General features: G+C 47.0%; 2 protein-coding genes and 1 non-coding gene across 3 annotated transcripts in view; 2 read left to right on the plus strand and 1 right to left on the minus strand.

Annotated features, from left to right (window-relative positions):
- Positions 1-14,361, plus strand: part of Cfap99 (cilia and flagella associated protein 99) — a 37,030-nt gene extending 22,669 nt beyond the window's left edge. Inside the window, exons 10-15 of the mRNA XM_027945400.3 lie at positions 1,022-1,226; positions 8,921-9,062; positions 9,307-9,458; positions 10,024-10,229; positions 12,094-12,240; positions 12,334-14,361. Of these exons, the coding sequence (XP_027801201.3) occupies positions 1,022-1,226; positions 8,921-9,062; positions 9,307-9,458; positions 10,024-10,229; positions 12,094-12,240; positions 12,334-12,463 (982 nt within the window). The 3' untranslated portion in view covers positions 12,464-14,361. The remainder of the gene's footprint in view (positions 1-1,021; positions 1,227-8,920; positions 9,063-9,306; positions 9,459-10,023; positions 10,230-12,093; positions 12,241-12,333) is intronic.
- Positions 11,759-11,835, minus strand: Trnas-uga (transfer RNA serine (anticodon UGA)). Its single transcript is given in 2 exon segments — positions 11,759-11,794; positions 11,798-11,835. It is a non-coding gene; the product is annotated as a tRNA-Ser (tRNA).
- A 1,559-nt stretch (positions 14,362-15,920) lies between the features above and the next one.
- Rnf4 (ring finger protein 4) overlaps positions 15,921-25,666 on the plus strand; it is a 33,015-nt gene continuing 23,269 nt past the window's right edge. The window contains exon 1 of the mRNA XM_027940188.3: positions 15,921-16,053. The gene's annotated coding sequence lies outside the window, so the exon portion shown is untranslated. The remainder of the gene's footprint in view (positions 16,054-25,666) is intronic.

Here is a 25,666-nt window from a genome sequence, read left to right on the forward strand (position 1 = left end):
CTTTCCCCTAGGTGGCTTATTACCCCTCTGTTGAGCCTTAAGCAATTTTTCTTTGTGAGGGTCCTGATGACCTGGTTACAAGGAGAGGGTTTGAGGACTGGTCACAAGGGACAGGTGTGACATGGTCTTGAAATAATAGTTCCCTTAAGGGTTATAATTAAGTGTACCTGTGGAGGATTGGCATACTAGTTCCCATTTTCCGGTTGCTTGTCTGCTTTGTGAAGTTTTTATTACCCCAGTCCTGTGGCCTGTGGACTCTTGGGTTCACATGTCTGAGGTCCCCCTGTAAGCTATTGCAGTTGACTGTCCTCCCTACCCACCTGCTCATGGCTAAACTGTCTACCTAATACAAGGACTTAAGCCAGCCCAGGTTGGGGGCTGGGGCTGGGGCTCAGTGGCAGAGCGCTTGCCTAGCGTGTATGAGGCACTGAGTTTATTTGGGGCTCACAATTTCAAAGATTCAGGCCGGCCGTGGTTGGCCAACTCCAGTGCTCTGGACTCAAGGTGAAGCAGACATCATGGTGGAAGGGCAGGTTGAGGAAAGCTGTTCATCTCATGGCAGCTAGAAAGCAGTGAGGGGGGGAGGGAGGGAGGAAGATGTTGTCCAGGCCATGCCCTCAGTAACCTAGTTCCTCCAGCCAAGCCCCACCTGAGGATGACATTTAACACTCAGTAATCCATTTAAATTATTAACCCATCAAATGGATTAATCCACAGATGAGATTAAAAGTCTCATAATTTCACCACTGAACATTCCTGCATTGCCTAACACATGAGCTTTTGGGGGCACATTAAAAATTCAAACCATAATAGCAAACAAGTGGATGAAGGGGTGGTCTATGCTAGGTAGTGGCACATGCTAGGTAGGTAGGTTGGTGATGTGTCTGGGTGTGGGGGGTAGGTAGGTTGGTGATGTGTCTGGGTGTGGGGGTAGGTAGCAGCCCATGCCTATGAGGACCACTACCTTCCAGGGAACCTGTGGCCTCCTGGTAGACCTGATCCTTGGTCCCTCTGTCCCCAGGGTTGATAAGCTTGTGGATGGAGCTGGGGACTTCTCTGAATTCCTTGAGTGGCAGAAGAAGATGCAAGCAAAGGACCAGGAGGAGCAGCTGGCTGCAGGCGAGTGCCGGCGGCTACAGGGGAAGCTCAGCCATGAGGAGGCCATCCTGGCCCGGCAGAACCTCATACAGGAAAACAAGCAGAAGGCAGACCAGAAGAAAGAGGAGGTGATGTGCCACATATGAGCAGCTGGGATCACGGGGCAGCTGAGCTGTGTGACCTCAGGAGCCATGGGCCATGGTGGGCAGAGAGCTGAAGGCCTGTGCCATTGGCTCCCAGGCTAATCCTAGGTCATTTCTTTCCAAGACCCATAGGATGGACATGGTTTCTCTGTACCTTCCCCAGCAGGCAAGTTTCAGGAGTTTCATGTCACCAGGGCTGAGAGGACTATCAGGCCATTCTGCTCTAGGCTGCCCCCCACTCCCATCAGCAGGGAGATTTGATCCATGGATCCTTGGGTGCCCCGGGGAAGCCCTCAGATTCTGGCAAAACCTTCTAGTGGTGGACACCTTTGCATGTAACATGTTTGCTTTGCGGGGGGAGGGGACTTGTGGGTGTCCAGGTTACCACTTTAGAAGACCTGATGTGCCAGTCCTGGCTCTTTCTCCACCAAGGACAGACTATCTAGGTGAATGCTCCCTACCTGCATCCCCTGTGTGCTTGTGCCTACCAATGTCTCCCAGATGTGCCCAAGGAGGGCCCCCACTGGCCTCATAGGTCCAATCTGTAGCCATGTCTCTCCTCAGATGTGTCCCACTGAGTCCCTGAGGTCAGAGGACACGCTCTCCAAGATCACTCAAATTACCTCTTTTTAAAAAAATATTTTTAGTTATAGTTGGACACAATACCTTTATTTTATTTATTTATTTTTTATGTGGTGCTGAGGATCAAACCCAGTACATCACACATGGTAGGCAAGCTCTTACCATTGAGCTACAACCCCAGCCCCAAATTACTTCTTTTGTTAGACCCATTTTTAACTGTTTGCATTCAATTTTAAGATTCGCTTTTTCTAAGCCAGACCTAGTAGTGCACACCTATAATCCCAGCAGCTGGGGAGACTAAGACAGGAGGATCCCATTAACCAGCTCGTGTAACCAAATCTCATTATTTATATTTACTATCAAAAATAGGACTAGCTCCATTTCACCTTTGAATTCCAGAAGTTATTCAAGGAATTCTGCTTATATCAAGACTAATTCTACTAACATGACAAAAAATCGCTCCAATCTCCATTGTATACCAAATTGCACCACCTATTAACTCTCCTTTAATATTATCTATGGCGATTTTATCCATCATGTTAGGAGACTGAGGAGGACGTAATCAAACTCAACTATAAAAAATTCTAGCAAGGGGCTGGGTTGAGGCTCAATGGTAGAGCACTCACCTCGGGTTCGATCCTCAGCACCACGTAAAAATAATAAGTGCAACAATAAAAAGTATTGTGTCCAACTACAACTAGAAAATTTAAAAAAATCTAGCATACTCATCAATTGCACATATAAACTGAATAATAGCAATTATTACATTTAATCCTACTTTAACTATGTTAAATCTAGTTGTTTACATTATACTCACAATTAACATATTTATATTATTTCACTATAACAAAAAAACTACCACCCTATCCCTCTCAAATATATGAAACAAACTCCCCCTTCTAACTTCCACAACTCTCATTGTATTAATATCACTAGGAGGACTTCCACCCCTAACTGGGTTTACCCCAAGGTGAATTATCATTAAAGAACTCATATCAAATAATAATATTATTTTACCAACATTAATAGCAGTTATAACACTCCTAAATTTATTTTTCTACATGCAAACAAGAATTCAAAGACAGCCTCGCAATTTAATGAGGTCCTGTCTCTAAATAGAATATTAGAAAGAGCTGGGGATGTTGCTCAGTGGTTAAGCACCCCTGGGTTCAATCCCTGGTACCAAAAAAAAAAAAAAATGTGAAGATTGGCTTTTGCTTTCCTTTAAGTTTATTTTATTTACTTGTTTATTTGTACTGGAGATCAAAGCCAGGACCTTTCTAGTGCTAAACACTGCACTCTTCCATTGAGCTTAACCCCTAGTGGGGGATTGCTTTTTTGGAAGTTTTAAAATGACAAATGGGTGTAGGACTATTCAAACAATCTACTTCATATTAGGTAAGCTGTGACAGTTTGCATATTTTGAAGAATCAATCCATTTGACAAAGTCGAATTTATGTGTGTAGAAGTTGTGTGTGATATTCTATTATCATCCTTTTATGTCTGTAGGGGCTATAATGATAAAACTTGTTTTGTTCCTGGTATTCCCAATTTGTATATTTCTGCTTTTGATCTGCAATTCTTGTTTAGAGATTTTCAATTTTACTCATCTTTCCAAAGAGTTGGCTTTTTGTTTTGATGATTTTCTCTATTGTTTTGCTGTTTTAAATTGGTTTCTGATCTTCACTTCCCTCTGTTTGCTTATTTTGTTCTTCTTCTAGGCTCTTGGGATGGGAGCTTAGGTTACTGATTTGAGAATTCTCTGCCTTTCTATTGCAAGCACTTGGTGATATGCATCACCTTTGATTTACTGATTTAGCTATGTCTTGCAATTTTAATGTATTTTATTTTATGTTCATTCACTTTGACACATTTTTTTCCATTTCACTTGAGATTTCCTCCATGAATTAGTTAGAAGTGAAATGTGTATTGTATGGATTCCAAACATTTGGAGATTTTCCTGTTGTCTTTCTTTTTTTTAATATTTTTTTAAATTGTAGTTGGACACAATACCTCTATTTTATTTATTTATTTTTATGTGGTGCTGAGAATCAAACCCAGGGCCTCCCATGAGCCAGGCGAGTGCTCTGTGCTGAGCCCCAGCCCCAGCCCCTTTCCTGCATCTTTCTATTATTGATTTCCTTTCTATTATTGATTTCCTCCCCACCCCCATACTGGGGATTGAACCCAGGAGCAGTCAATCACTGAGCCACGGAGCTACATTCCCAGTCTTTTTCATTTTTGTTTTTAGGCAGGATTTTGCTAAAGTTTCTGTGGCTGGCCTCAAACTTGTGATCCTCCTGCACCAGTTCCTGAGATTATGGGTGTGTGTCACCACGCAAAGCAGGATGTTGTCTATCTTGCCATGTTTTATGTGAAACACTTCAAGAGAACACATACTCTGCTTGCTGTGATTGGATAGTTCACGGACGTTGACTGGCTCCTGCTGGTTAGCACTTGTTTTAGTCAGCTTTTTCACTGCAAGGACAAGAAAATAATAGAAGGAAAAGTTCATTTTGGGGCTAACAATTTCAGAGGACTCAGTTCCATAGACGGCCAGCTTCATTCCTCAGGGCTGTGGAATGAGGTGCGTAGTGAAAGCAGAACATCATGGCGGAAGAATTGGTGGAGGAAAGAAGCTCAGGACGTCACACCAGGACACAGAGACAGAGCTCTGCTCTTCACAGAAAAAAACATACACCCCAAAGGCACACCCGCAATGATTGCCTCCTCCCACCACACCTTACCACCTACTGTTACCACCCAGTTAATCCCTATTGAGGGATTAATTCACTGTTTGGGTTAAGTCTTTGTAACTCAATCATTTCACCTCTAAAATTTCTTGCATTGTTTCACACATGAACTTTTTGAGGACACCTAATATCTAAACCATAACAATAGTGAATTCTTCTGTGCATCTGCTGACTTTCTGTCTAGTTGTTCTATCAGTTGTTGAGGAGAGGTGTTACAATCTCCAGTTGTGACTGTGAAATTATCTCTTCTTCTTTCTGCTCTATTCGATTTTGCTTCACATATTTTGTAGCTCTGTTGTTTGGTGCATGCCTATTTAGAATTGGTGTCTTCCTGGTCTTGACCCTTTTATTATTATCTAATAACCCTCTCTGTCTCCAGCAATTTTCTTTGCTCTGACGTCTATTTATCTGATATTAAAGCTCTGCTTAATGGTTAATGTGTGCATGATATATATTTTCTATCCTTTTTACTTTCAATCTGTCTATGTGATTATATTTGAAGTTTCTTGTTTTTTTAATCTGCTAATTGCTGCTATTAATTGATATATATTTACCAGTTACATGTAATTAGTTATTTTGCTAGATTTAAGCCTGCCACTTTCTGTTTTGTTTATTCTACTTTTTGTTTGTTTCTCTGTTTTTGTTGCCTTTCAATGGCAAATTTTTTTCAGAATTCCATTTTGATTTAGTTATGGTGTTTATATAATTATAGTACGTCTCTTTACTTTTTTTTATTGTTTCTCAAGATATTGCATTATATATTCATGTGTTGATCAGCTTTCTGTTACTGCAACAAAATATCTGTGATTACTTAAAAGGAAGAAAGGTTTTATTTGCCTCACAGTTTTGGAGGTTTCAGTCCATGGTTGGTTGGCCCCATTACTTTTGAGCCTGTGGCAAGGTTGCACATCACAGCAGGAGTGTGCCATGAGGTGTGGACCAAAGCTGCTCATCTCATGGGGGCTGAGAAATAAAAGAGAGGAGAAGGAACTAGGGTCCCACTTTCCCCTTTGAGGGCATGTATCTAATGACCTGACTTCCTGCCACCAGGCCCCTCCTCCTAAAGGTTCCACAGTCTCCCAGTGACACCACAGGCTGGGGGACCACTCTTCAACACATGGCCCTGGGGACACTCCAGACCCAAAATACAGCAGCACAGGACATAGTTTACATAGTGTCATGTTACATCCCTTGCCCTCCCCTTTTTATAGAATTGTCTGAAATATTTCCTTTCCATACATTTAGAGTCACATCAGACAGCATTATGATTTTTGCTTCAACCACAGACGTGATTAAGAAGGCAGGAAAGAAGGAAGTCTCTGTATGTACCTGTGTTTGCTCCCGACATTCTTACTTCCTGATGTAACAAGAGCTCTCTTTTAATCACTCTTTTTTGTCTAAAGCACCTTTAGCCACCCCAGGTAGTAGGGGAGAGGCTCTGCTCACACCAAGGGTGGGTGGAAGTCCAAGTTCCATGGAGCCCCCAGGTCTCTGTGCAGGCTTCTCTGCTACCACCTTGCGGCTGGTGCACCTTAGCTCAGCCTGGTGAGTGTCCAGCCCAGGCTCCCCCTCAGTCTTCTCTGATGGGGATGAGGTGGACCACACAGCATTCTATGCAGTCCTCCTGGAGTTGGAGGTTAGGTTCTAGAGTTATCCTGTCCTTGCAGGCTGCCCTTTTCCTGGTCTTTTGGCTAGAGAAAGCGGCAGACGTCGGTGGGTTTTTTTAGTTTGCACCTATTGGCATTACTATGTTGACAGCTCCACTGGCACCAGAAAACCCAGAGAACTCACACTCTGAGAGGTTTCAGGCCTGCGGCTCCTGGGCAGTCTGCCTTCTTTTCCCCTTTCAGAGTCTTCCTATGTTTATATTAGAGACAGCAGCCAGGGGTGCTGGTGTCTCTAATGAGAGAGTCAGGTAAAAGTGCCCTCCATCTTCCCAGAAGTCCCCAGTGTTGAGTTTTAAGAACAGCTTTTTCAGCAGCTGCACATATGATTGTATTTTCCCCTCCCTAGTGCATCATTTTGGTCATTTCTCTCTCTCTCTCTCTCTCTTTTTTTTTTTTATACCAGGGATAGAACCCAGGGCCTCATGCATGCTAGGCAAGTGCTCGTTTGCTTCACATATTTTGTAGCTCTGTTGTTTGGTGCATGCATATTTAGAATTGTGCATCCTCACATCCTTAGCCCAGTAATTTCTTCCTGTCAATTCACCCTTGCATTCCTGAGGTTAATCCCTGTGACATTCCCTGGAGTTTGAAAGCCACAGAGAGGAGCGTAGACCTATGTTGAAGCCTAGAGGTGGTGCAGGGGCAGGAGGGCAGCACTGGTAGCAGCAGCCAGGCACTCTCCTTGCCCAGACCAGAGAAGGACCTGAAGAACCTCCTAAGTTGCCTTATGAGGGCCACCTGGAGGGACATAGCCCATCAAAGCAGGGCCCTGGAAGCCAGAGCTGGGAGCAAGAAAGGTGCAGTCTGGTGAGAGGCTTTGTGGGGCAGGAGCACTGTGATCAGGAGACCCCAACATGGCTTCTGTCATCCTTAACTCCTTAACAATGAGAATAATCAGTCATGTTGAATAAAGCTTTTTAACCCATTGGCACAGGGGGTTGAATGCAGAGCACCTGTGCCAGTGTCAACAGCAGGTCCACTGGGGAAGAGCCTTTGCAGGCCAGTTGTCATGGGGACTGTTGTGTGGGCACATTTTACCAAGCATTAGCCCATTTAGTTTGGCAGCACTTGCGGCACTTTTCCACTTGGCTCTGGTCACGTAAATCCTGTCCAGCATGTTCTGGTTTTGTTTTGTCTTGCTTTGTTTTTTGGAGCTGGGAATCCAAGCGCCGGCCTTGTGTGTACTAGGCAAGTGCTCTGCCACTGCAGGGGCTTGAACATGTGGGGCCAGCTCTACGTGCAGCCCTAGTGCAGTGGCACTCTGTGGTAGCAGGATGAGGTCTGCGGGACCTGATGGACCTCCAGACAGGGACCAGGGACGCATGGCAGGCTGCTGGCCTCTGAGCAACTCCAGGCAGAAGGTGGTCCTGGGCTTCCTTCAGATGCAGCCAGGCATCAATCCTGGCTTGGGCCAGCTGTGGCTCTCGCTAACTCATCTGTGGTGACCTCAACCTCACTGCCAGCCTGGCCAGGTGGCTGCGCATTTATGGCCCCTGCCCTGTGCTCTCCTTTCTTCTCCCTGACACTGTACTGATGCCCATGCTGCCACTGAGAGGGCAGTGAGCCCTTGCCCCATTCTGTGTGCTGTGCTCCATGCAGCCGAGGAAGGGATACGGCCTTTGATTTCCCAGCAAAGACACTGAAAACCCCCAAAATTTTAAAAACAAAAATTTTAATTAAAAAAAACCCTGAAGGCTGGGAATATAGCTTAGTTGGTAGAATGCTTATCTCTCTGCACCATTAAAAAGAGGAAGGAAGGGAGGGAGGGAGGAAGGAAGGAACGAACGAACGAACGAACTGAAGCCCAGGAAGACCCAGCATTTACCTGAGGTCACACAGGTGGTCAAGGCTAAGGGAGATAGAACTGAACATCCGGGAAGTTTTGCCTCCAAGTTGGTGTCTTCTCCAAGGATGTGAGCCACTTCCCAATTCTGTGTGCATTTACAACAGGTGAGAGGCACTGCTTGGCCAGAAGTCTCCTCTTTCTTACTCCCACACGAAGCTCTTGCTGTCTCCCTGCTGTGGAGTGATCTCCAGCCTTTGGTTGCCGGTCCCTGACAGTGTGGCCAAGCTGGGGAGCCACAGAACCAGGCACCTTTGGTCCCAATCTACCTCCTTGAGAGAAGCCACTTTTTCTCTTCATCTCCTACTTCCACATAAGCATTTCTCTGACGTGTTACAAAATTTCAAAAGTGGTGCTGGGGGTGCAGGCTAGCAGTAGAGCACGTGCATAACGTGTGCAAGGTCCTGGGTTCAATACCCACAATAACAACAAAATTATTTTCTAATTCCTTTTTCTTTTTTGGTCCCAGGGGATTGAACCCGAAGGCTGAGCCCCTCTACAGTAATTTTTTAAAAATAAACCTTTCACTTTAGGACAGACCTAAGATTTACAGAAAAGCTGCAAAAGTTCTGTATCCTCCCCACCCTGCTTTCTCCATTCTGAGCATTTATTTTACATTACCATACACACTCTGACTCCAGGGCAGCCCAGACCGTGTGGCTTAACAAATTCAGCCCCAGGATCACACGGGGAGGGAGGAAGATGTCAGGGGGACTTCTCCAACCTTAAGAGGACCCCCCCAGAAACTGCCAGCCCTGGGGTGTCAGGGCAGGCCTGGGTCAGGATGGGAGGAGAGCCTGGCTGGACTCTGACAATGATGAGTCCTCTGAGCAGACAGCTGAGCTGATGCTGCAGTGTGCCGAGAGGAGGCTCAGAGAGGCCAAGTCCATGAAGGAGCTGGTGGAACAAGTGACAGAGGCACAGAAGAATGTCAAAGTGGCTCAGATGAAGCTTGTGAAGGGCCGACAGCAGATAGGTATGGCAAGGAGCCAGGTTCCTGGAGGTCTGCTTGGCTCCATTCTTCCCTGCTTGGGTCCTGGGCCAGCATCCTGCTGAGTGAGCTGCTGTGGTCACTGGAGGGTGGGCTGGGACTGGACAGGTCCTCCCAGGATGACTCACTTGGTCAGAAACTGAACATGAAATTCCCAGGGGGAGGTGGATTCTGTCCAGTGCCATCCAGGCACTCTTGGATGCCCTCAGCACTCTTCTTGGTCCCCAAGTTCAGGAGGTAATGGAGGAGAGCCGGGAGATGCTGCAGCGCAGTGCAGAGGCAGCCAGGGAGGAGCAGAGGCGTCGCTGTGAACTCACCTCGCAGTTGCGTGCACTGGAGACACAGCCCACACGCAAGGGCAAGCTGGTGGACCTGACCCAGGTGAGGACACAGCCCCCAGAACTCATACCCTGCCTGATTCTCTGTGCTGGGAACAGCAAATCCAGAATTCCTACCAAGCCAGATCTTGCCCATCCCCAAATTCATGGAGTGGGGGCACCACCAGCAGTGGACTCAGCAGCACTCAGGGTGCTGTAGGCCTGGACCTGCTGGTAAGACAGACACCAGACTGGACCTCTGCAACCCCTGAGGCAGGTTGGAAGGGCAATGCAGGGAGAGCAAGGTGAGCAGATGGCTGGGACTGGATGGATCCAGAGGCGAAGAGGACAGTTTCTTGGAAACATGTGTGAGAAATCAGGAAGGAGCTAGGTTCATGGGATGAGAGGCAGCACAGGAGGTACCATGAGAGCTGGTTTTGGCGTCTGGCCCCATGGGGTAAGGGGTACCTGCTAGGGTGTCCAGCCAGTGTGGGCTACAGAGTGGGCTTCAGCTGGAGAAGCTAGACAGGGGCATGTTACAGAGGCAGAATGGAAACAGAAGGAAGGCAGGCAGGGCAGGGGGCAGGCTGCATAGCTGCCAGCTTGGAGCCTCCCCTGCCATCTGGCAGATCCCCGGGTATGGTGTGGAGGGGGAGATGTCTGTTGTGGAGCTGCGAGAGCGACTGGCGCTGCTCAGAGAGACCCAGAGGCGTGAGGAGGAAGAGAAGCGAGATCAAATCATCCAGGACAAGCGTGCCAAGAGCCAGGAGCTACTGAACACATTGGAGCAGATCTCACTGTGCCGCAAGGCCATGGGGAAAACTGCGGCCATGAGGTAGGTACCTGAAACCCAGAAGGGTGCCTCCAGGTGCGCAAGGAACAGCAAGCCAGTTATTCCCCAGAGTGGGTCTCCTTGAAGCAGTCTCCACCCTCCTACCAGGCAGGCCCCTTGCAGGAAATCCCTCCACACCTCCTAGTTTAGTGGATGATTCTCAGGCCTACAGAAATGGTGGGGATCATGGGGTGATGGCCTCCATGCCCATGACCTAAATATAGCCACTTTGTACCTAGGCCATGTGCACAACCTTCTGCCATATGTGCTTCATCTAACCAGCTAGCTATTTATTTGTCTGCACAGCCATTTGGAAGTAGTCGCAGGCATCAATCAGATGCTTCATTCCTGAAAAATGTAGTATGCATCTTCTAAAAAAGAAGAGTGTCCTACATAACCAAAGCACTGGCACAACCAGGAAAGGTAACAAAAAAATCCCAACATCTTTTAAATGACCCCTCTGTATTCACATTTTTCCAGGCATCCCAAGACTACTAAAACCTTTTAAAGATTGCTTGTTGTAAATTTTTTTTTTTACACCAGGGTCTGGATCAAACACAGCATATGAATGTGCATGTATATGTGCGTGCGCGCGCTCCCACGCACCACACACACACACACACACACACACACACACATACCTTTTTGCTTTTTGCTTCTGGGGACACTATGATGACTTTTTCCAGACCCATGTGCCTGTCACTTGGCAACCCAGTCAGGCACAGGTAGGTATCTCCCCATTCTAACCAGGGTCATGCTAGCCTTTGAATCTTGGCTTGGTCCCCCATGCCTCAATACCCTCACTATTACAGCAGAGCACACTGGGCTCCAGAGTGGGAATGGGGTGGCGTGTGAAGACAGGTCTGACAGAGAAAAGAGAAAAAGGGAGAAATCCATCACCCTTGGTCCTCTGAGCCACTTGCTGCTCTGGCTGTAATTCAGATAAAGCACATGCAACTAGGGACTGCTCAGGGAGGGCTGCAGACCATAGCAGGTCCCACAGTGGTACACATCCTGGAAACTTCACCACTTCCCAGCTGCTGACCTGGTCCCAGCTGACCCTAAAAGCAGTTGTTAGAGTGTCTCTAAGGGCCCTGCTCTGGATAACAAGTTTCTGGAGCCCTACCCCATGTGTGCAACCAGCCCCAACAGCAGTAATTCAGCAGGAGCATTTTTCTGGGGGGGGGGGGGACAGGACAGTCAACAGGGAGTGTAGACATAGGAGAGAGAACCCACACATGCACTACACTGTGATGTGCAGTTACTGTCAACTCTGGCAGGGAACAAGACCTACTGATGAGACAGGGAAATTGCCTATGTGTGGAGACAGTGTGCAAGGACACACACCACAGAAATTAGCAGTAGTCACCTCTAAGCACAAGGAACTCTAGGCACAAGAGAGTCAAGAAGAGAGTGAGATAAAAGGGGCTTTCGCATACTAACCCTCCCTCCAAACTCCAGGGGATTGAACCTGGAGGCGCTTTACCACTGTGCTACATCCCTAGACTTTTTTATTTTATTTTATTTGTTTTTGTTGGTTCTGGGGATTGAACCCAGGGCCTTGTGCATCATTCAAGGCAAGCACTCTACCAACTGAGCTAAATCCAGCCCCCTTTTTTATTTTATATTTTGAGACCAAGTTGCTGAGTCTGGCCTTGAACTTGTGATCTAACTGCCTCAGTCTCCCGTGTCACTAGTATTACAGCTGTGCGCCACCACTCCCGGATGAATGTAATATTTTTTTAAAAAGAAACATAAGGGCAGGGATGCTAGCAGGACCCCAGGCCAACCCTGTGCAAGGTGACCCTGCCCCGGGCGGTGCCGGGTTTCAGACCGCCACTCCTAAGCCCAATCTGTCGCTGGCCAGGTGGGAGCAGAAGAAAACCCAGGCGGTGACGGGCGCGCCCTCCCAAGACGAGCGCGTGCTGGAGCTGCAGCGCAGGATCGAGGAGAGGGTGGCGGAGCGCCGCCGGCAGGCGGCCTTGCTGCACCTGCCGGCGGCGCGGACTGAGCGCCGCCAGTCACCGGTGAGCTTTCGGGGAGCCAAGGCGAGCTCCGGCTTGGCCTCGGCCGCCGCCCTGGCGTGTCCTGCCCATGCCAACACCGCTCCCCGCCCGCAGGCGCAGCTGGAAGCGCAGCACTGGCTGGAGCTGGAGAGGAGCCGCGAGCGTAGGTTGCGGGCCCTGCAGCCCGGGGATTCGGCAATCGCATCCGCGCGCCGCCTGGAGGCTGCCTGAGCCGCGCCCTGCGCCCGGGCCGCCATACCCGCCCCCTGACCCTAGACCTCCCTGACCCGCCGCTTGCTGCCCACGACCCCGCCCAGCCCTCTGTTCCCCAGCCCGCATCTGCGCGAGCGGTGCTGTGATATTAATATGCTGAATTGGACCTCGGGCCCAGACCCTAGCCCTTCCTCAGGGCCCAGCAAGTCATCATTCCCAAGGCCCCCTTTATCCCCCTCCCTGCTCCAGAACATCATCAGCACTGGAGTCCCCACCGGCTATCCAGACCCAGTGGCTTCACCTGAGAACCTAAGATCCTGTGTTCAGTTGTGCTGTGGTACCATTCTGGCCCTTCCCATGCCTTATCATGTAATCTGCGATTTTGGACACATAGAAACTCTGGCCCATTCTCATTTCATTGATGAGGCCATTGGTGCTCAGAGAGGTGACCTGTCCAGCGAGCCAAACCCAGAGCTAAGCATGGGTGACTTTACAGAGTACTGAAGGAGCCCGGAATCAACAAGGTTGGGGCCACTGGGAAACAGGTGGTCCAGTGCAGGGACCAGGACTGATTTGTTGGCTGGAGAAGGCGTGACCTTGAGAACAGGCCTGTGGAGTAACAGCCTCCTGGCCCTCTAGAACAGAGCACATCATGCTGCTGCTCACTAAAAGGATAGAATGTGGACAGTCCGTAGGGTGGGGTGCAGTAAAGGAGGGGCTAGAAACTCTCAGATGGATAAATATTCAGGAGAGGGACATCCTTCCCCATTCTCCTTTGACCTGCAGAGCTGGTACCTCAGCAGTGGAGGCTGGGCCTCTGAGCACTTTCAGATCGGGAAAGCACACATCAGCAGTGACAAGAACAGATTTAAGGGTCAGAGTCCTACTCCAATATTCTGAATTGTATTAGAACTCCAGAACTTTCCCACAACTCAGGTTGGTAAAGAGAAATTCCCATCTCCCTGTTGAATCAGAGCTGAGAATAGATTAAATTTCATTTAATGAAAAAAAAATCTCTTTATATCCTGTGTTGTGCTATTCAAATCCATTTCATTTGATATTGAGGGAATACCCTGATTGGTCCAGACAGTCAGTCTTTCAGGAGCTCTGAAGGATTCAAAAGGATTTACCAGCTCCCCTAACTGGCAAGCCAAAGGCAGATGGACTTCAGGACATGCCTGATGCAGGAGTTCTATCTCCAAGCTGGTAGCAGTTTGTTTTGGAATGTTGAATATGTCTCCAGGCTTGAAGGAGTTCTGTTAAGCCAGCCTTCTGCAATGGGGGCAGGTCTGTATGGTTGCCTGCAGCAAGGCTGTGGCAAGGGAGGAAACTGTCCTTCATCTTCACCTATTAGGCTTGCCTCTGGGCAGAGCAGAGATATGGCAGACCAACACTGTGGATGCTCTTGGCAACAATGTTGATTGGCAGTCAACTAGGTCCCCTCTCCAGTCCTGTTCTAAGAGCTAGCTTGTGGGAAACTGCTCCATCTACATGAGTGGGAGTAGGCCTGGGTCATTCCCTAAAGCTGTGACACTGTCCCTAAAGCTGTGGCAGAATGTCTCCCTGTACCCATAACTCCTTGCCTTGTGACTTTACCATTCCCATTAAGAGGTGAAGTCTATATTCCTCAATCTCTGAACCTAGTTTGGATTGGAGACTCACTTGGACCAAAAGAATGCAACATAAGTAGCCTTGTGCCAGCTCAGAGCCTGGAACTTTGGTCTTGGGAGGTTCCACTTGTTCACTTACCAGGCCCCAGTGAACCTGGGTGGCCTTTTGGGATAAGACAGCTGAAACTTGTGAAGGAGAGCCAGTTGTCCTGAGTCCATTCTAGATCATTCTGCAACCAGCAGACACTCCCACCCCATCTCCCACATGTGAGGGCAGCCAGGACCAGAATTCTACACTCCCAACTGAGCAACAATAAACACCTGTTATTTAAAATATTGGGCTTTGGTGGCTTATTTCAAAGCAACAGCTCCCTGATATGCACTCAAGAACCATCACAGTGGGGACTCCTGCCTCCCTCTCCCTGCATGGGTCCTTTGAGATTCAAGTTTCCCAAGACAGGGGACCACCTAGAGGGACATAAGATCCAGCTGTTGCTTCCAATGCTCTTTCTGGACCTTTCTTGGCTGAACCACCCAGAGAGCTGAGCTTTTGCCTGAATGCAGGCTAGCCAAAAAACATCACAGTAAGGCAGGGCTCTTCGCAGATTTGAACATACAGAGATTCAGTAGCTAATCTGGGTGGTTTTGTTTGTCTTGATTTCTAAATCCATTCCCAAATTCAGAGCTCAAGAAACCCTCTTCATTCTCTATTTGATTCTGGCAGGCCATCCCAAGCAGGGGCTTGCATGCACTCAGGCAGGGCTGCTGAGTCCAACCTTCCACATTCTTCTTTTGAAGTAGGTACAATTACTATCTCCATATAAGAGGTGAGGGAACTTCTGAGACTTGCCCCAACGATGGATGGAGCTGCTTTTCAAACTTAAGCAGGGGGATCCAGGGACAGCACTCTATGGACACTTAAGTCCACAAGATGCCCCTGAGACCTCCTGTCCTCTGCCTGGGCCTTGGCCCTTTCCTAGGCCCATCCTGGGGAAGAATGCTTTTCCCTTCACTCTTCCTTTTCTGGTACCCCTTGCCCACAAGACTGTCCGGACTTGGCACCTGGGCCCTCCCAGACTGATTCTTGCCCCGCCTCCCCGTGCTCCTGACACACTGGGGCACCAGTCTTCGGTCTCCCGGGAATGCCCAGCTCTCCCCACTCCCTTCCAGGCTCTGGGGACAGCTCTCTTGCTGGAACGCTCTCCCCTTCCCTCCTCGTCCTTCAGTCCTCGGCTAGGGGTCGCCTCCTCTGGGCAGCCCTCTCCGACGTCCAAGCCGAAGATCCTCTGGCTCCCGCTGATGGGACGAGCTGTTCTTCCCCGGGACTCTTCCTCCAGTCTGGAAGAGCCGGGAACAACACACTCAGGGCCTGGCACGACAGATTCAAGCCCGGTTTCAGCAGAGGGTCGCAGACCTTGGGCCGCGGGGGCATTTGTTACAAAGGTCTAGTTAACAGGCGAGGAAAGAGGCCCGGACAGGCGCGTGAATTGGCTGGCGGGGACTGAACTCCAGTCCAAGTTATCGGCCGGGTCCCACCAGGGACACAACGGCAGGTGAGCCAGGAAGCAGAAGAATCCGAGCCCGCTCGCTCTGGAGACAGTGCCCCGCCTCTAAGGAGCAACAATGCAGTTGGCGCCTCCGACACAACTCCCAGGAGGCCTTGCGGGCGTAGCGGCGCCGGCGCCACTCTCGCGGGAACTGGGACCTTGGGCGCGCAAGCGTGGGTGGGGCCGGAAGGAGGCGCGGTTCAAAGCGGTAATAGATGGTTTTCTCATCCAATAGAATTGAAAATACACCTCCTTAACCGGTAGACCGCGGTAGTAGGGGCGGGGGTGACCAATGGGGACTTTGGGGGGCGGGGCCTACGCCTGAGGAGCGGAAGTGGGTTGCTTTGAGTCGGCGGAGTCTTGCTTGAGCGGGTCTCCTTATCGGCTTGCGAAGATTCTTCCTCACGCTAGTGTGTTGGCGGCGGCGCCTGCCGGACCAGCAGAACCCTGGGTAAGTCTGGGCTTCGCGGGTAGGGAGTGGCACGTCAGGGCCGGGCACATGCGGGGCTCAGGCGGCTTTGCGGCCTGCAGAGGCGTCGGCGCCCGCCCTGCGTGCCTCGGCCCCGCTCGGGCCCCGCAGCCCGGGCCGACCTCTCTGGGGCCTCGGGCCAGCTCCGCTTGCCCCGCCCAGTCGTCCGCGTGAGTGCCCGAGCCGGCCCAGCGCGGGCGTCGGAAGTTGGGAGCCTCAGTCTGGGGATCGTCTCGGCCCGGCAGGCCGACCGCGGAGCTTCGTCCGGAATCTAGGAAGGGAAACTGAGGCTTGGGGAGGGGAGGGACGCGCCAAGGTCAATCGGAGAGGCGGGCGGGGAAACCCGGGCGAGGTTTTTGTTTGCCGATGACGACGCTTCCTTTGTGTGCTCGCGCTGCCGCCCGCCGTCGTGGGCCTGCGAGTTGACCCGGGCGCATGGCGGGGCCTCTGTGGGCCCCGAGGGTGCCCCGGAGAGGAGGTCCTCAGCCTCCGGGAGCGCTTCCCGGCCCGCCGGTGGTCGGAAGAGCGTGCGACTGTGAGGCCTGCGGCCCCGTGCGCGCCTCGGCCCGTCCCCTCCCTGGCGCGCCTGCCCAGGGGTGTATGAAAGTCAGATTTTAAGACCCGAAACGATATTCCCCGTGAGCGTCCCTTGTTCACCGTTGGACCCTTTGAGGGAGGAGGGAAGAGGACAGAGTTAGGGCGAGCAGTTTTGTGGGTGTTTCAGTTTTTGTCTTAATCCTGGTCGGTGCCCACAGACGTTCAGTTTTCATTTCGTTCTGGTTCTGCATCAGGTTCCGGAGCCAGACCTAGGGCCTCATCTCTGCAACCTTGGAGCCCAGCTTAAGCTCCCCAAGTGGTTGGGGAGACTGAGGCCCAGAAAGGTGAGATGATCTGCCCAAGGTCACACAGCCAGCTGCTTGGCAGTAGACTGGGTCTGGTTCCTCATAGCATTGACTTTGATTTTTCACGTTTGTTTTTTTTTATGTATGGAGAGACCTTGGGTACAATTTTACATGATTTTGAGATGAAATGGGGACATGTGAGTGGAAAGACTATTGCAGTTGTTGGCTTTGTATTTGAACTTGAGCTTCCTTCCAACATTGATTCCAAAATGTTGCTTTAATATAGTCTTTATCCACTTTTTCTTAAATTATTATCCCTGAAAGGAGTGGTTTCAGTTTTCCTACTCACACCTGTGAAATTTCAATGTGACATACTGTGGGTGTTTTTACCTACTGTGTGTATGTTTGTGCTTTATACATAAAATAAGGGTTTTTTTACTCTCTTTGAGAATTCATGCATTAATGCTCTGAGTTAGCACTATTTTGAGGTCTTTTGTGTGCGGAGCTTTTTGCTTGGAGTACAGCAGTGAACAACATAGGTCTAGTGACGGTCTTTCTGAAGCTGAAAGCATAGGAAGTGGAAGTTCTTGCAGGTGAAATATAGATGATACAAGAAGTGTGGCAAGACGTGGAATTGGGAAGGCAAGCAGGAATCAGATGTGAAAAGTGTCTGGTGTGATAGTTTGTTCTATGGCAAAGAGGAATTTATCTTCTGTTGCCTGCATGGTTGGGTTGAATTTTAAACTGGGAAGTAATACAGGTAGAACTATATTTAAGAAAAATTACTACTGAAGCTGGACAAGACACGTGGTTTTGTAGCCAGGTCCAGTGGTGCAGGCCTGCAATCCCAGGTACATGGGAGACTAAAGCTGGAGAATCACTTGAGCCCAGGAGTTAGAGGCCAGCCTGGACAGTGTAACAAGATCTTTGTCTTAAAATAATAATAATAATAATAATAATAATAATAATAATAATAATAAATAAAGGTCTTGGGACCAGTTAGAAAGAGACAGGATTTGGGGAGACTTAGTGGCAATTCTTCACTAGGTTTGTTTATTTGGTTTTTATATACTGGGGATTGAATCCAGGGGTATTTTGCCACTGAGCCACATCCCCAGCCCTTTTCATTTATTTGAGACAGGATCTCACTAAGTTGCTTAGGGCCTTGCTAAATTGCTGAGGCTGGCCTTGAACTTGCTATCCTGCTTCAGCTTCCTGAGTGGATGGTATTACAGGCATGTGACCCTACTCCAGCTTTCACTTGTTAGCAAGGGCTGGAGATATAGCTTCATTGGTAGAGTGTTTGCCTCACATGCATAAGGCCTGGCTTCGATCCTAGCACCACCAAAAAAAAAAAGTTTGTTAGCAAAGCCCATGTATATGGCCTGTAGTCTGAACCCCACCAATGTCTGGAAAAGATTTGGGGTGCTACTCGGTAAAAAAAAATGTGCACAAGGGCTGGGGTTGTGGCTCAGGGGTAAAGCGCTTCTTAGCATGTGGGAGGCCCTGGGTTTGATCCTCAGCACCACATAAAAATAAATAAAACAAAGGTATTATGTCCAACTACAACTAAAACAATTTTTTAAAAAATGTGCACAAAAGTAATTAGTCCATGTGCTATATTTTCAGAAAGTTGATTCTTAATGCCTACATTGTATTCTCAAAGAATCTATTTGTTGTTCCTGAGTTTCCCCCTTCTCCCATTTCAGGAGGTAATTTTAGGGCCTTGGGTGTACCCTACCTGCTTCACCTCTTCTCTGTTGCTGTTTGGCATGGCAGTTTTCTTTGTAATCTTTATTAAAATTTGCCTCCTTTCTCAGCACCTTGTTGATGTCTGTTCTGGCTTCTTACTCTTACAAGTTAAAGATGTCTCAGGTAGAGGTATTTTCTCCTAATCTCTCTTAATGATATCTGTGTTTAAGTCTCTTTTTGTTTCTTGATGATGACTGTATATGTTTTTGGTACCTGGGATTGAACTCTGAGCCACCTCCTCAGCCCTATTTTTTATTTATTTAGAGACAGGGTCTGAGTTGTTGAGGGCCTCAGTCCTCCTGTCTTAGCCTCCCAAGCTGCTGGAATTATAGGCGTGCACCACCACACCTGGCTGTGGCTTTTTTTTTTTGGTGGTAGTAGTGCTGGAGATCGAACCCAGTGCCTCACACTTGGGAGGCAAGCACTCTACCTCTGAGCCACAACCCCAGCCCTGTGACTGTATTTTTACTTGGGCTATAAGGCTGTATTTTCCCCATCTTTGAAAAAAATTTTTTTTTCCTCTCACAACACCCTTCCTGTTTCCAATTATGTGCCATCTCTTTCAAGCATCTAATGATTTTGATAATTTAATTGGTTATAAATTCAATGGGAAAAAATCTTATTTAGATTCTGTGCCAGGTGCTGAGGGAACTCCTGGTAAGTATTAAATTTAGAGTTATGTGTGTCGAATTAAGGGAGGACAGAAAAAGAAATAGGGAAATTAGGACTGGGAAGAGAGAGAAGTAACTTTTGAGGTAGTCCTTGAGGATGGATAGAAATTCCCTGGAGTGGCAGGACCCTTCTTGCCACTATATCAAATTATGTCATTCTGACAGGAAAGATCTAGAATACAGGTGCCTGATATCCAGGGTATCTGGGGTAAAAGGACACATGTCTATAACTGCAAATGGAGTCAGACGGTGAGAGGTGGGGAGTGAGGAGTGGCTTTATGATCTGAAGGACATATTCTGTGGGCAGTAGTTGTGATCTTTGGGAGCCCTTGCAGTATTAGATCTTTTGGAACCTGATGACTTTTGAGTTTTCTTGTGAAGGTTAACTTCCTCAGGCCCATTTAGTGTTCTTTCTTATGCTCTTTGCTTACCCTAGGGGCCAATAACCATTGACTTGCTTTCCTTCTTTTTTGTTCTTTTTAGATACACATGACCGTAGAATGTAATTTTTTTTAGTTGTAGATGGATCCAATATCTTTGTTTATTTTTAATGTGGTGCTGAGATTCAAACCCAGTGCCTCATGCATGCAAGGCAAGTGATCTACCACTGAGCTACAATCCCAGTCACCGTTTTATTTTGACATGTTGCACAGATATAGATTATGGTTTATTCTAATTCTGTTCTTGGGGTTGTACATGATGTGGACCTAACTTTGGTTGTGTAGTCATATACAAGGATAGGAAAGTTATGTCTAATTAATTCTACTGTCTTTTTTTTTTTTTTTAGAGAGAATTTTTTTAATATTTATTTTTCAGTTTTTGGCGGACACAACATCTTTATTTGATCTTTATGTGATGCTGAGGATCGAACCCAGCATGCCAGGCGAGTGCGTCACTGCTTGAGCCACATCCCCAGCCCCTATCTACTGTCTTTTCTATTCCCCTCCCTGCTCCCTTCCCTTCATTCCCTTTTGTCCAATCCAGTGGACTTCTGTTCTTTCCCTCCCCACCCTCCCTTGTGGGTTAGCATCCACATATTAGAACATTTGGCCTCTGGTTTTTGGGGGACTGGCTTATTTCATTTAGCATGATATTTTCCAATTCCATCCTTTTTTTAAAAAAAAATATTCTTAAGTTTTAGGTGGACACAGTATCTTCATTTTACATTTATGTGGTGCTGAGGATGGAACCCAGTGCCTCATGCATGCTAGGCGAGCACTCTACCACTGAACCACAGCACCAGCCCCAATATTCTCTCTTTGTATACCACAATAGTCTGTTGTGTATGTATGCCTCATTTTCTTTATCCATTGATCTGCTGAAGGGCACCTAGGTTGGTTCTATAGCTTAGGTATTGTGAATTGAGCTGTGTCACTGTAATATGCTGATTTCAAGTCCTGTGAGTATAAACCAAGCAGTGGTAATACTGGGGTCAAATGGTTTCATTGCTAGTTTTCTGAGGAGTCTCCATACTGCTTTCTAGTATGGTTGTACCAATTTACAGTCCCATCAGTAATGTATAAGTGAACTTTCCCCCCACTCACTTGCTGACATTTATTGTTACTTATATTCTTGATAATTGCCATTCTGACTGGAGTGAGATGGAATTTTAATATTTTTTAGTTATAGACAGATGCAATATCTTTATTTTCAGTGTAGTTTTAATTTGCATTTCTCTAATTGCTAGAGATGTTCAACATTTTTTCATATATTTTTTGACCATTAGTATTTCTTCTGTGAAGTGCTTGTTCAGTTCCTTTGTCCATTTATTGATTGGGTTATTTGTTTTTTGGGTGTTAAGTTTTCCTATTAGGCGCAGAGTCTCTGGTCTAATGCCTAGATCCTTGATCCACTTTGAGTTTTGTGCAGGGTGAGAGATAGGGGTTCAATTTTGTTCTACATATGATTTCCATTTTTCCTAAAGAGGCTGTCTTTTCTCCAATGTATTTTATGGCGTCTTTATCTAGTATGACTGTATTTATGTGAGCGTGTCTCCATATCTTCTGTTCTGTTGGTCTTAATATTTGTTTTTGTGCTAGTACACGCCATTTTTGTTACTATAGCTCTGTAGTATAATTTAAGGCCTGGTATTGTGATGCCTCCTGTAACACTTTTCTTGGTAAGGATGGCTTTGGCTATTCTGGGCCTCTTATTTTTCCAAATGAGTTTCATGGCTGCTTTTCCTATTTCTATGAAGAACGTCATTGGAATTTTAATAGGAATTGCATTAAATCTGTATAGTGTTTTTTGGTACTGTGGCCATTTTGACTATTAATTCTGCCTATCCAAGAACATAGGAGATCTTTCCATTTTCTGAGGTCATCTTCAATTTCTTTCTTTAGTGTTCGGTAGTTTTCATTGTAGAGGTCTTTCACTTTTTAGAACCCAAGGTTTTTGTTTTTGTTTTGAGGCTATTGTGAATGGTATAGTTTTCCTGATTTCTCTTTCAGCTGATTGTCATTGGTGTACAGGAATGCAATTGATTTATGGGTGTTAGTTTTATACCCTGCTACTTTGCTGACTTTGTGAGTTCTAGAAGCTTTCTGGTAAAGTTTTTTGGGTCTTCTAAATATAGAATGATGTTATCAGCAAATAAGTATAGTTTGAGCTTTTTTTTTTCTATTCATAGCCCTTTAATTGAAGAGGGTCTGGGTTAGAACTTCTGTCATAGCTCATAAGCAAGGGTGCTGCATCTCACTGTCAAGATCAATGTCCCTAGAACTGGGTTTGGCTAGCCCATAAGTGACAGCATATATGTATTCATTAGCTAGCCTCCATATGAATCTGACTGACAGTGGGAGGGATGGCCTGTGCTGAGGAGCTCTGGGGCAGTTCCATTTAGATCAGTCCGCCTCTGGTGCACTCTTGAGGGAATTCCCACTATGGGACACTGCTTAGCTGCTTTCCGCTAATCTGGGTTTAAGAATTGGATTTGGAAGCTTCTGACCACTACCTACACCACTCCATATGTCTTCTCACTTCCAGTCCAAATGACCTCAGGCTCAAGATACATAGAGGCAGCTAGCTTCCTAGCTGGCCTTTTCTTGCTTGGTGCCTTCAGCGCTGGGGCAGCTGTTCTCACGTCTTGTGAGTTTTGTGGCAAGGTCAAGTGACCTTGGGCTCTGGGGAAAGATGGGAGGTTGTTGATGAGCTCCCACACCTGAGGCAGTTTTGAGCTCTGAAGAAGTGGATCCTTAGGGTTCCTTCATCATGTTACCCTTTCTCCTAGCTCCCAGGAATTACCTCATTTTATCAGGCTTCCAGAGCACAAACCACATTGGCCCAAAGATGGGAAGGTTCTGTGGCTTTCGTGCTCCTTTTAGGCCTCTGGGGATTTGAGCTGTGGCCTGATTGCTGATGGGGCTTGATCAGGCTCATGACATAAATTCATGGGAGACCTGATTACCCAGTATAAAGAACATGCCTCATTCTCCAAGCATAGTGTACTACTATTTGCTTTGACCAAATTCATTGATCTCATCCCTGCAAAAATCTCAAGAGAGCTAGAAGCAGTATTGCATGCATATAATCCCAGCAGCTGGCTCAAGAGAGACCAGTGTTCAAGGCCCTTAACACCATGGTGGGTGTGTTTTTATTGTTGTTGTTGTTTGTGTGTGTGTGTGTTTTAAATCGTATATAGACAGCCCTTTATATTCATGGAATCTGAATCTCTATATTAAACCAATTGAATTGAAATACCTGGGAGGGTGGGAATATAGCTCAGCCTAGAGCTCACCATGGGTTAGGATCCCTAGCACTACAAAAAGTAAGGGGTTTGGGAATGTTTATGCTGAATATATACCATTATTTTTAATCTTGCCATTTTTCTTATTTGTATGTACAAATATATATATTTTAAACTATGTATCTTAAATATATTTTGTTGGAACATTATAATTATAGGTAATAGTGGGATTCGTTGTTACATTCTTGTTCGTGTATACAGCATAACAATGAAATTTGGTCAGTTTTGTTCCCCAGTGTCTCCCTTTCCCTTTCCTCCTCCCTCCCACTGGTTGTCTTCCTCTAATCTGCTGGTCTCCTTTTTATTTTCATGGGATTTCCTCTTTACCTTTTCCTTTTTTTTTTTTCATCTCTAACTTAAACATCTGACCCTGATTTTTATTCTTATTTATTGTGGTGCTAGGGACTGAACCCAGGGGTGCTTTACCACTGGGCAACATCCCCAGCCCTTTTTATTTTTATTTTTTTAAAAATAATTATTTTTTAGTTGTAGTTGTCAGTACCTTTATTTTTTTTATGTGATGCTGAGAATCGAACCCAGGGCCTCGCACATGCTAGGCAAGCGCTCTACCACTGAGCCACAACCCCAGCCCCCTTTTTTGTTTTTTGAGACAGGGTCTCACTAAGTTGCTGAGGCTGTCCTGGAACTTGTGATCCCCCTGCCTCTCCCTTCCAAATCACTAGGATTACAGATGTGTACCACTGCACCAGGCCACTGAAACTACTACTAATATAGTATTCACATTGTATTATAAGCAACAGAGATAATTTGAGGTATGTGGGAATGTGTATGTAGGTTATATTGCAAATACTGCCTGAGCACAGGTGGATTTTGGTATTTGCAAGGGGGTCCTTAGTCTAACAATCAAGAAGCTTGTATTTTTCTTGAATACCAAGGTGTGGTTATTGGTGTGACAGGGGCATCAGAGTTCCATTTAAGAAGCTTTGAAAGTTATTGGCAGTTTTAATGTTCACATCTAGTGCGTAGGAGACTGGACTTTGCTGATAGCTGAATTTCTGACGCTGTTTACAAAAGCAATCGAGCCATGCAGTCTTTATAGTATTCTTTCTCTTTAACATATGTTCTATAATTCTGCTTTTGAAATTCCACGGAGAGGGCTGGGGCTATAGCTCAGCGGTAAAGCGCCTCCCTCACGTGTGGGGCACTGGGTTAGATCCTCAGCACCACACAAAAAAAATAAAGATATTGTGTCCATCTGCAACTAAAAAAAAAAATCCATCTAGAGAGAGTTAAAATGGGAATGATCAGAAGTTTGTGGCTTATAAAAGGAAGACATGAGCCAGGCAGTTGGAACCAGCCAATACCCAGTCGGTCACTGATTTGTCAGGATTTCCTTAATGGTGTTCTGTAGGATTTGACCTCTAGGCTTTTACAACACCATCAAAAAGAACTTACCCTGATCAGCTTGTCCAAACTCAAAGGAGACTTAGGCCTTGTATCCAGATAACCCCTTATGAGTTCACAGTGGGACTGCTTTATGATAGCAACACAGAAGGAATGACCTGGTACCTGGGCTCCTTCCCCCACCCCTCAACCCCCACATGGGAAATGAACAAGGAGTCACTTGGCTAGTGTGGATAGAGCCAGAACAGGGGAGTTATGGTTCTGATTTTCAGTAGATGATTCAGATGCTGCTGCTCTGGCATGGTTTGAGGGCTCTGTGCCTGTTGCAGGACTGGGCTAGACCTAGAGCTTCTTGTTGAGAACATCTCATTGTGCTTTATTCTGTTTCTGTTGTGCCCCTACCCCAGACCCTGTCTCTGACTTCCTTTCTTTGCTCTTGGGAATATAGTAGTATGAGATTTACTAGTAGAATCTGGTTCCAGTCTAACATTTCCTGTTTTCTGCTTGCCTTACAGTCTGTTTCTAGCCTTTATGCAGGTCACACTGCTGTGCACATGATGGCTATACAGTCAACAAATGTACATGATGAATATGCATATGGTTATGTCACGTTTCTCCTAGAGTGTGGGGAGGGCATCATTGTAAGTGACCATGATTGCTGTGTTGAAAAAAATGAAAATCTGTCAGAACATAGAAAGCCCGAGAGCTCTCTGGCTGCCATCTGGTAGTCCCATTTCTCTCTTCTGCACTCTGCTACTGCCTCTGAGTCATGCCACTTTCTTCTACTCTGGTTCCTGAGTCTCCTTCCTGGTCTACATTCTGATTTGTTCAATCTTCCATCTGCCCTCTCAGCACACAGGTGACACAGTCTCTCTAAATGAAGATCTTTATTCATTGTTGCTAGCATAAAGCTTTAAATGCCCTGACCTTAGGGTGTGTGGTTTATGAGGGTTGTTATGATTTGAACACTGTCAACCTTTGCTGTCTTCAGTTTTCCTGCACTCCATCCTTCTGGGGCATCCTTCCTCCCTCTAATCATCCCACCCACCTACTTAATTCCTTGACTTGCTCCTCACTGTAGGCCTCAAATGCCATATGGCCTCCTCTGGCCTTCCTGTTTGATCTTTAGTACAATTTGGTCTTGGAACATGACCTCTTTGCTCTTGCTTTCATCTGGCTTGCTCCCTCCCCAGTGTTCAACATCCTGTACTAAGCTCACT

This window comes from Marmota flaviventris, chromosome 7 (genome assembly GCF_047511675.1).
Source record: "Marmota flaviventris isolate mMarFla1 chromosome 7, mMarFla1.hap1, whole genome shotgun sequence".
Classification (NCBI taxonomy): domain Eukaryota; kingdom Metazoa; phylum Chordata; class Mammalia; order Rodentia; family Sciuridae; genus Marmota; species Marmota flaviventris.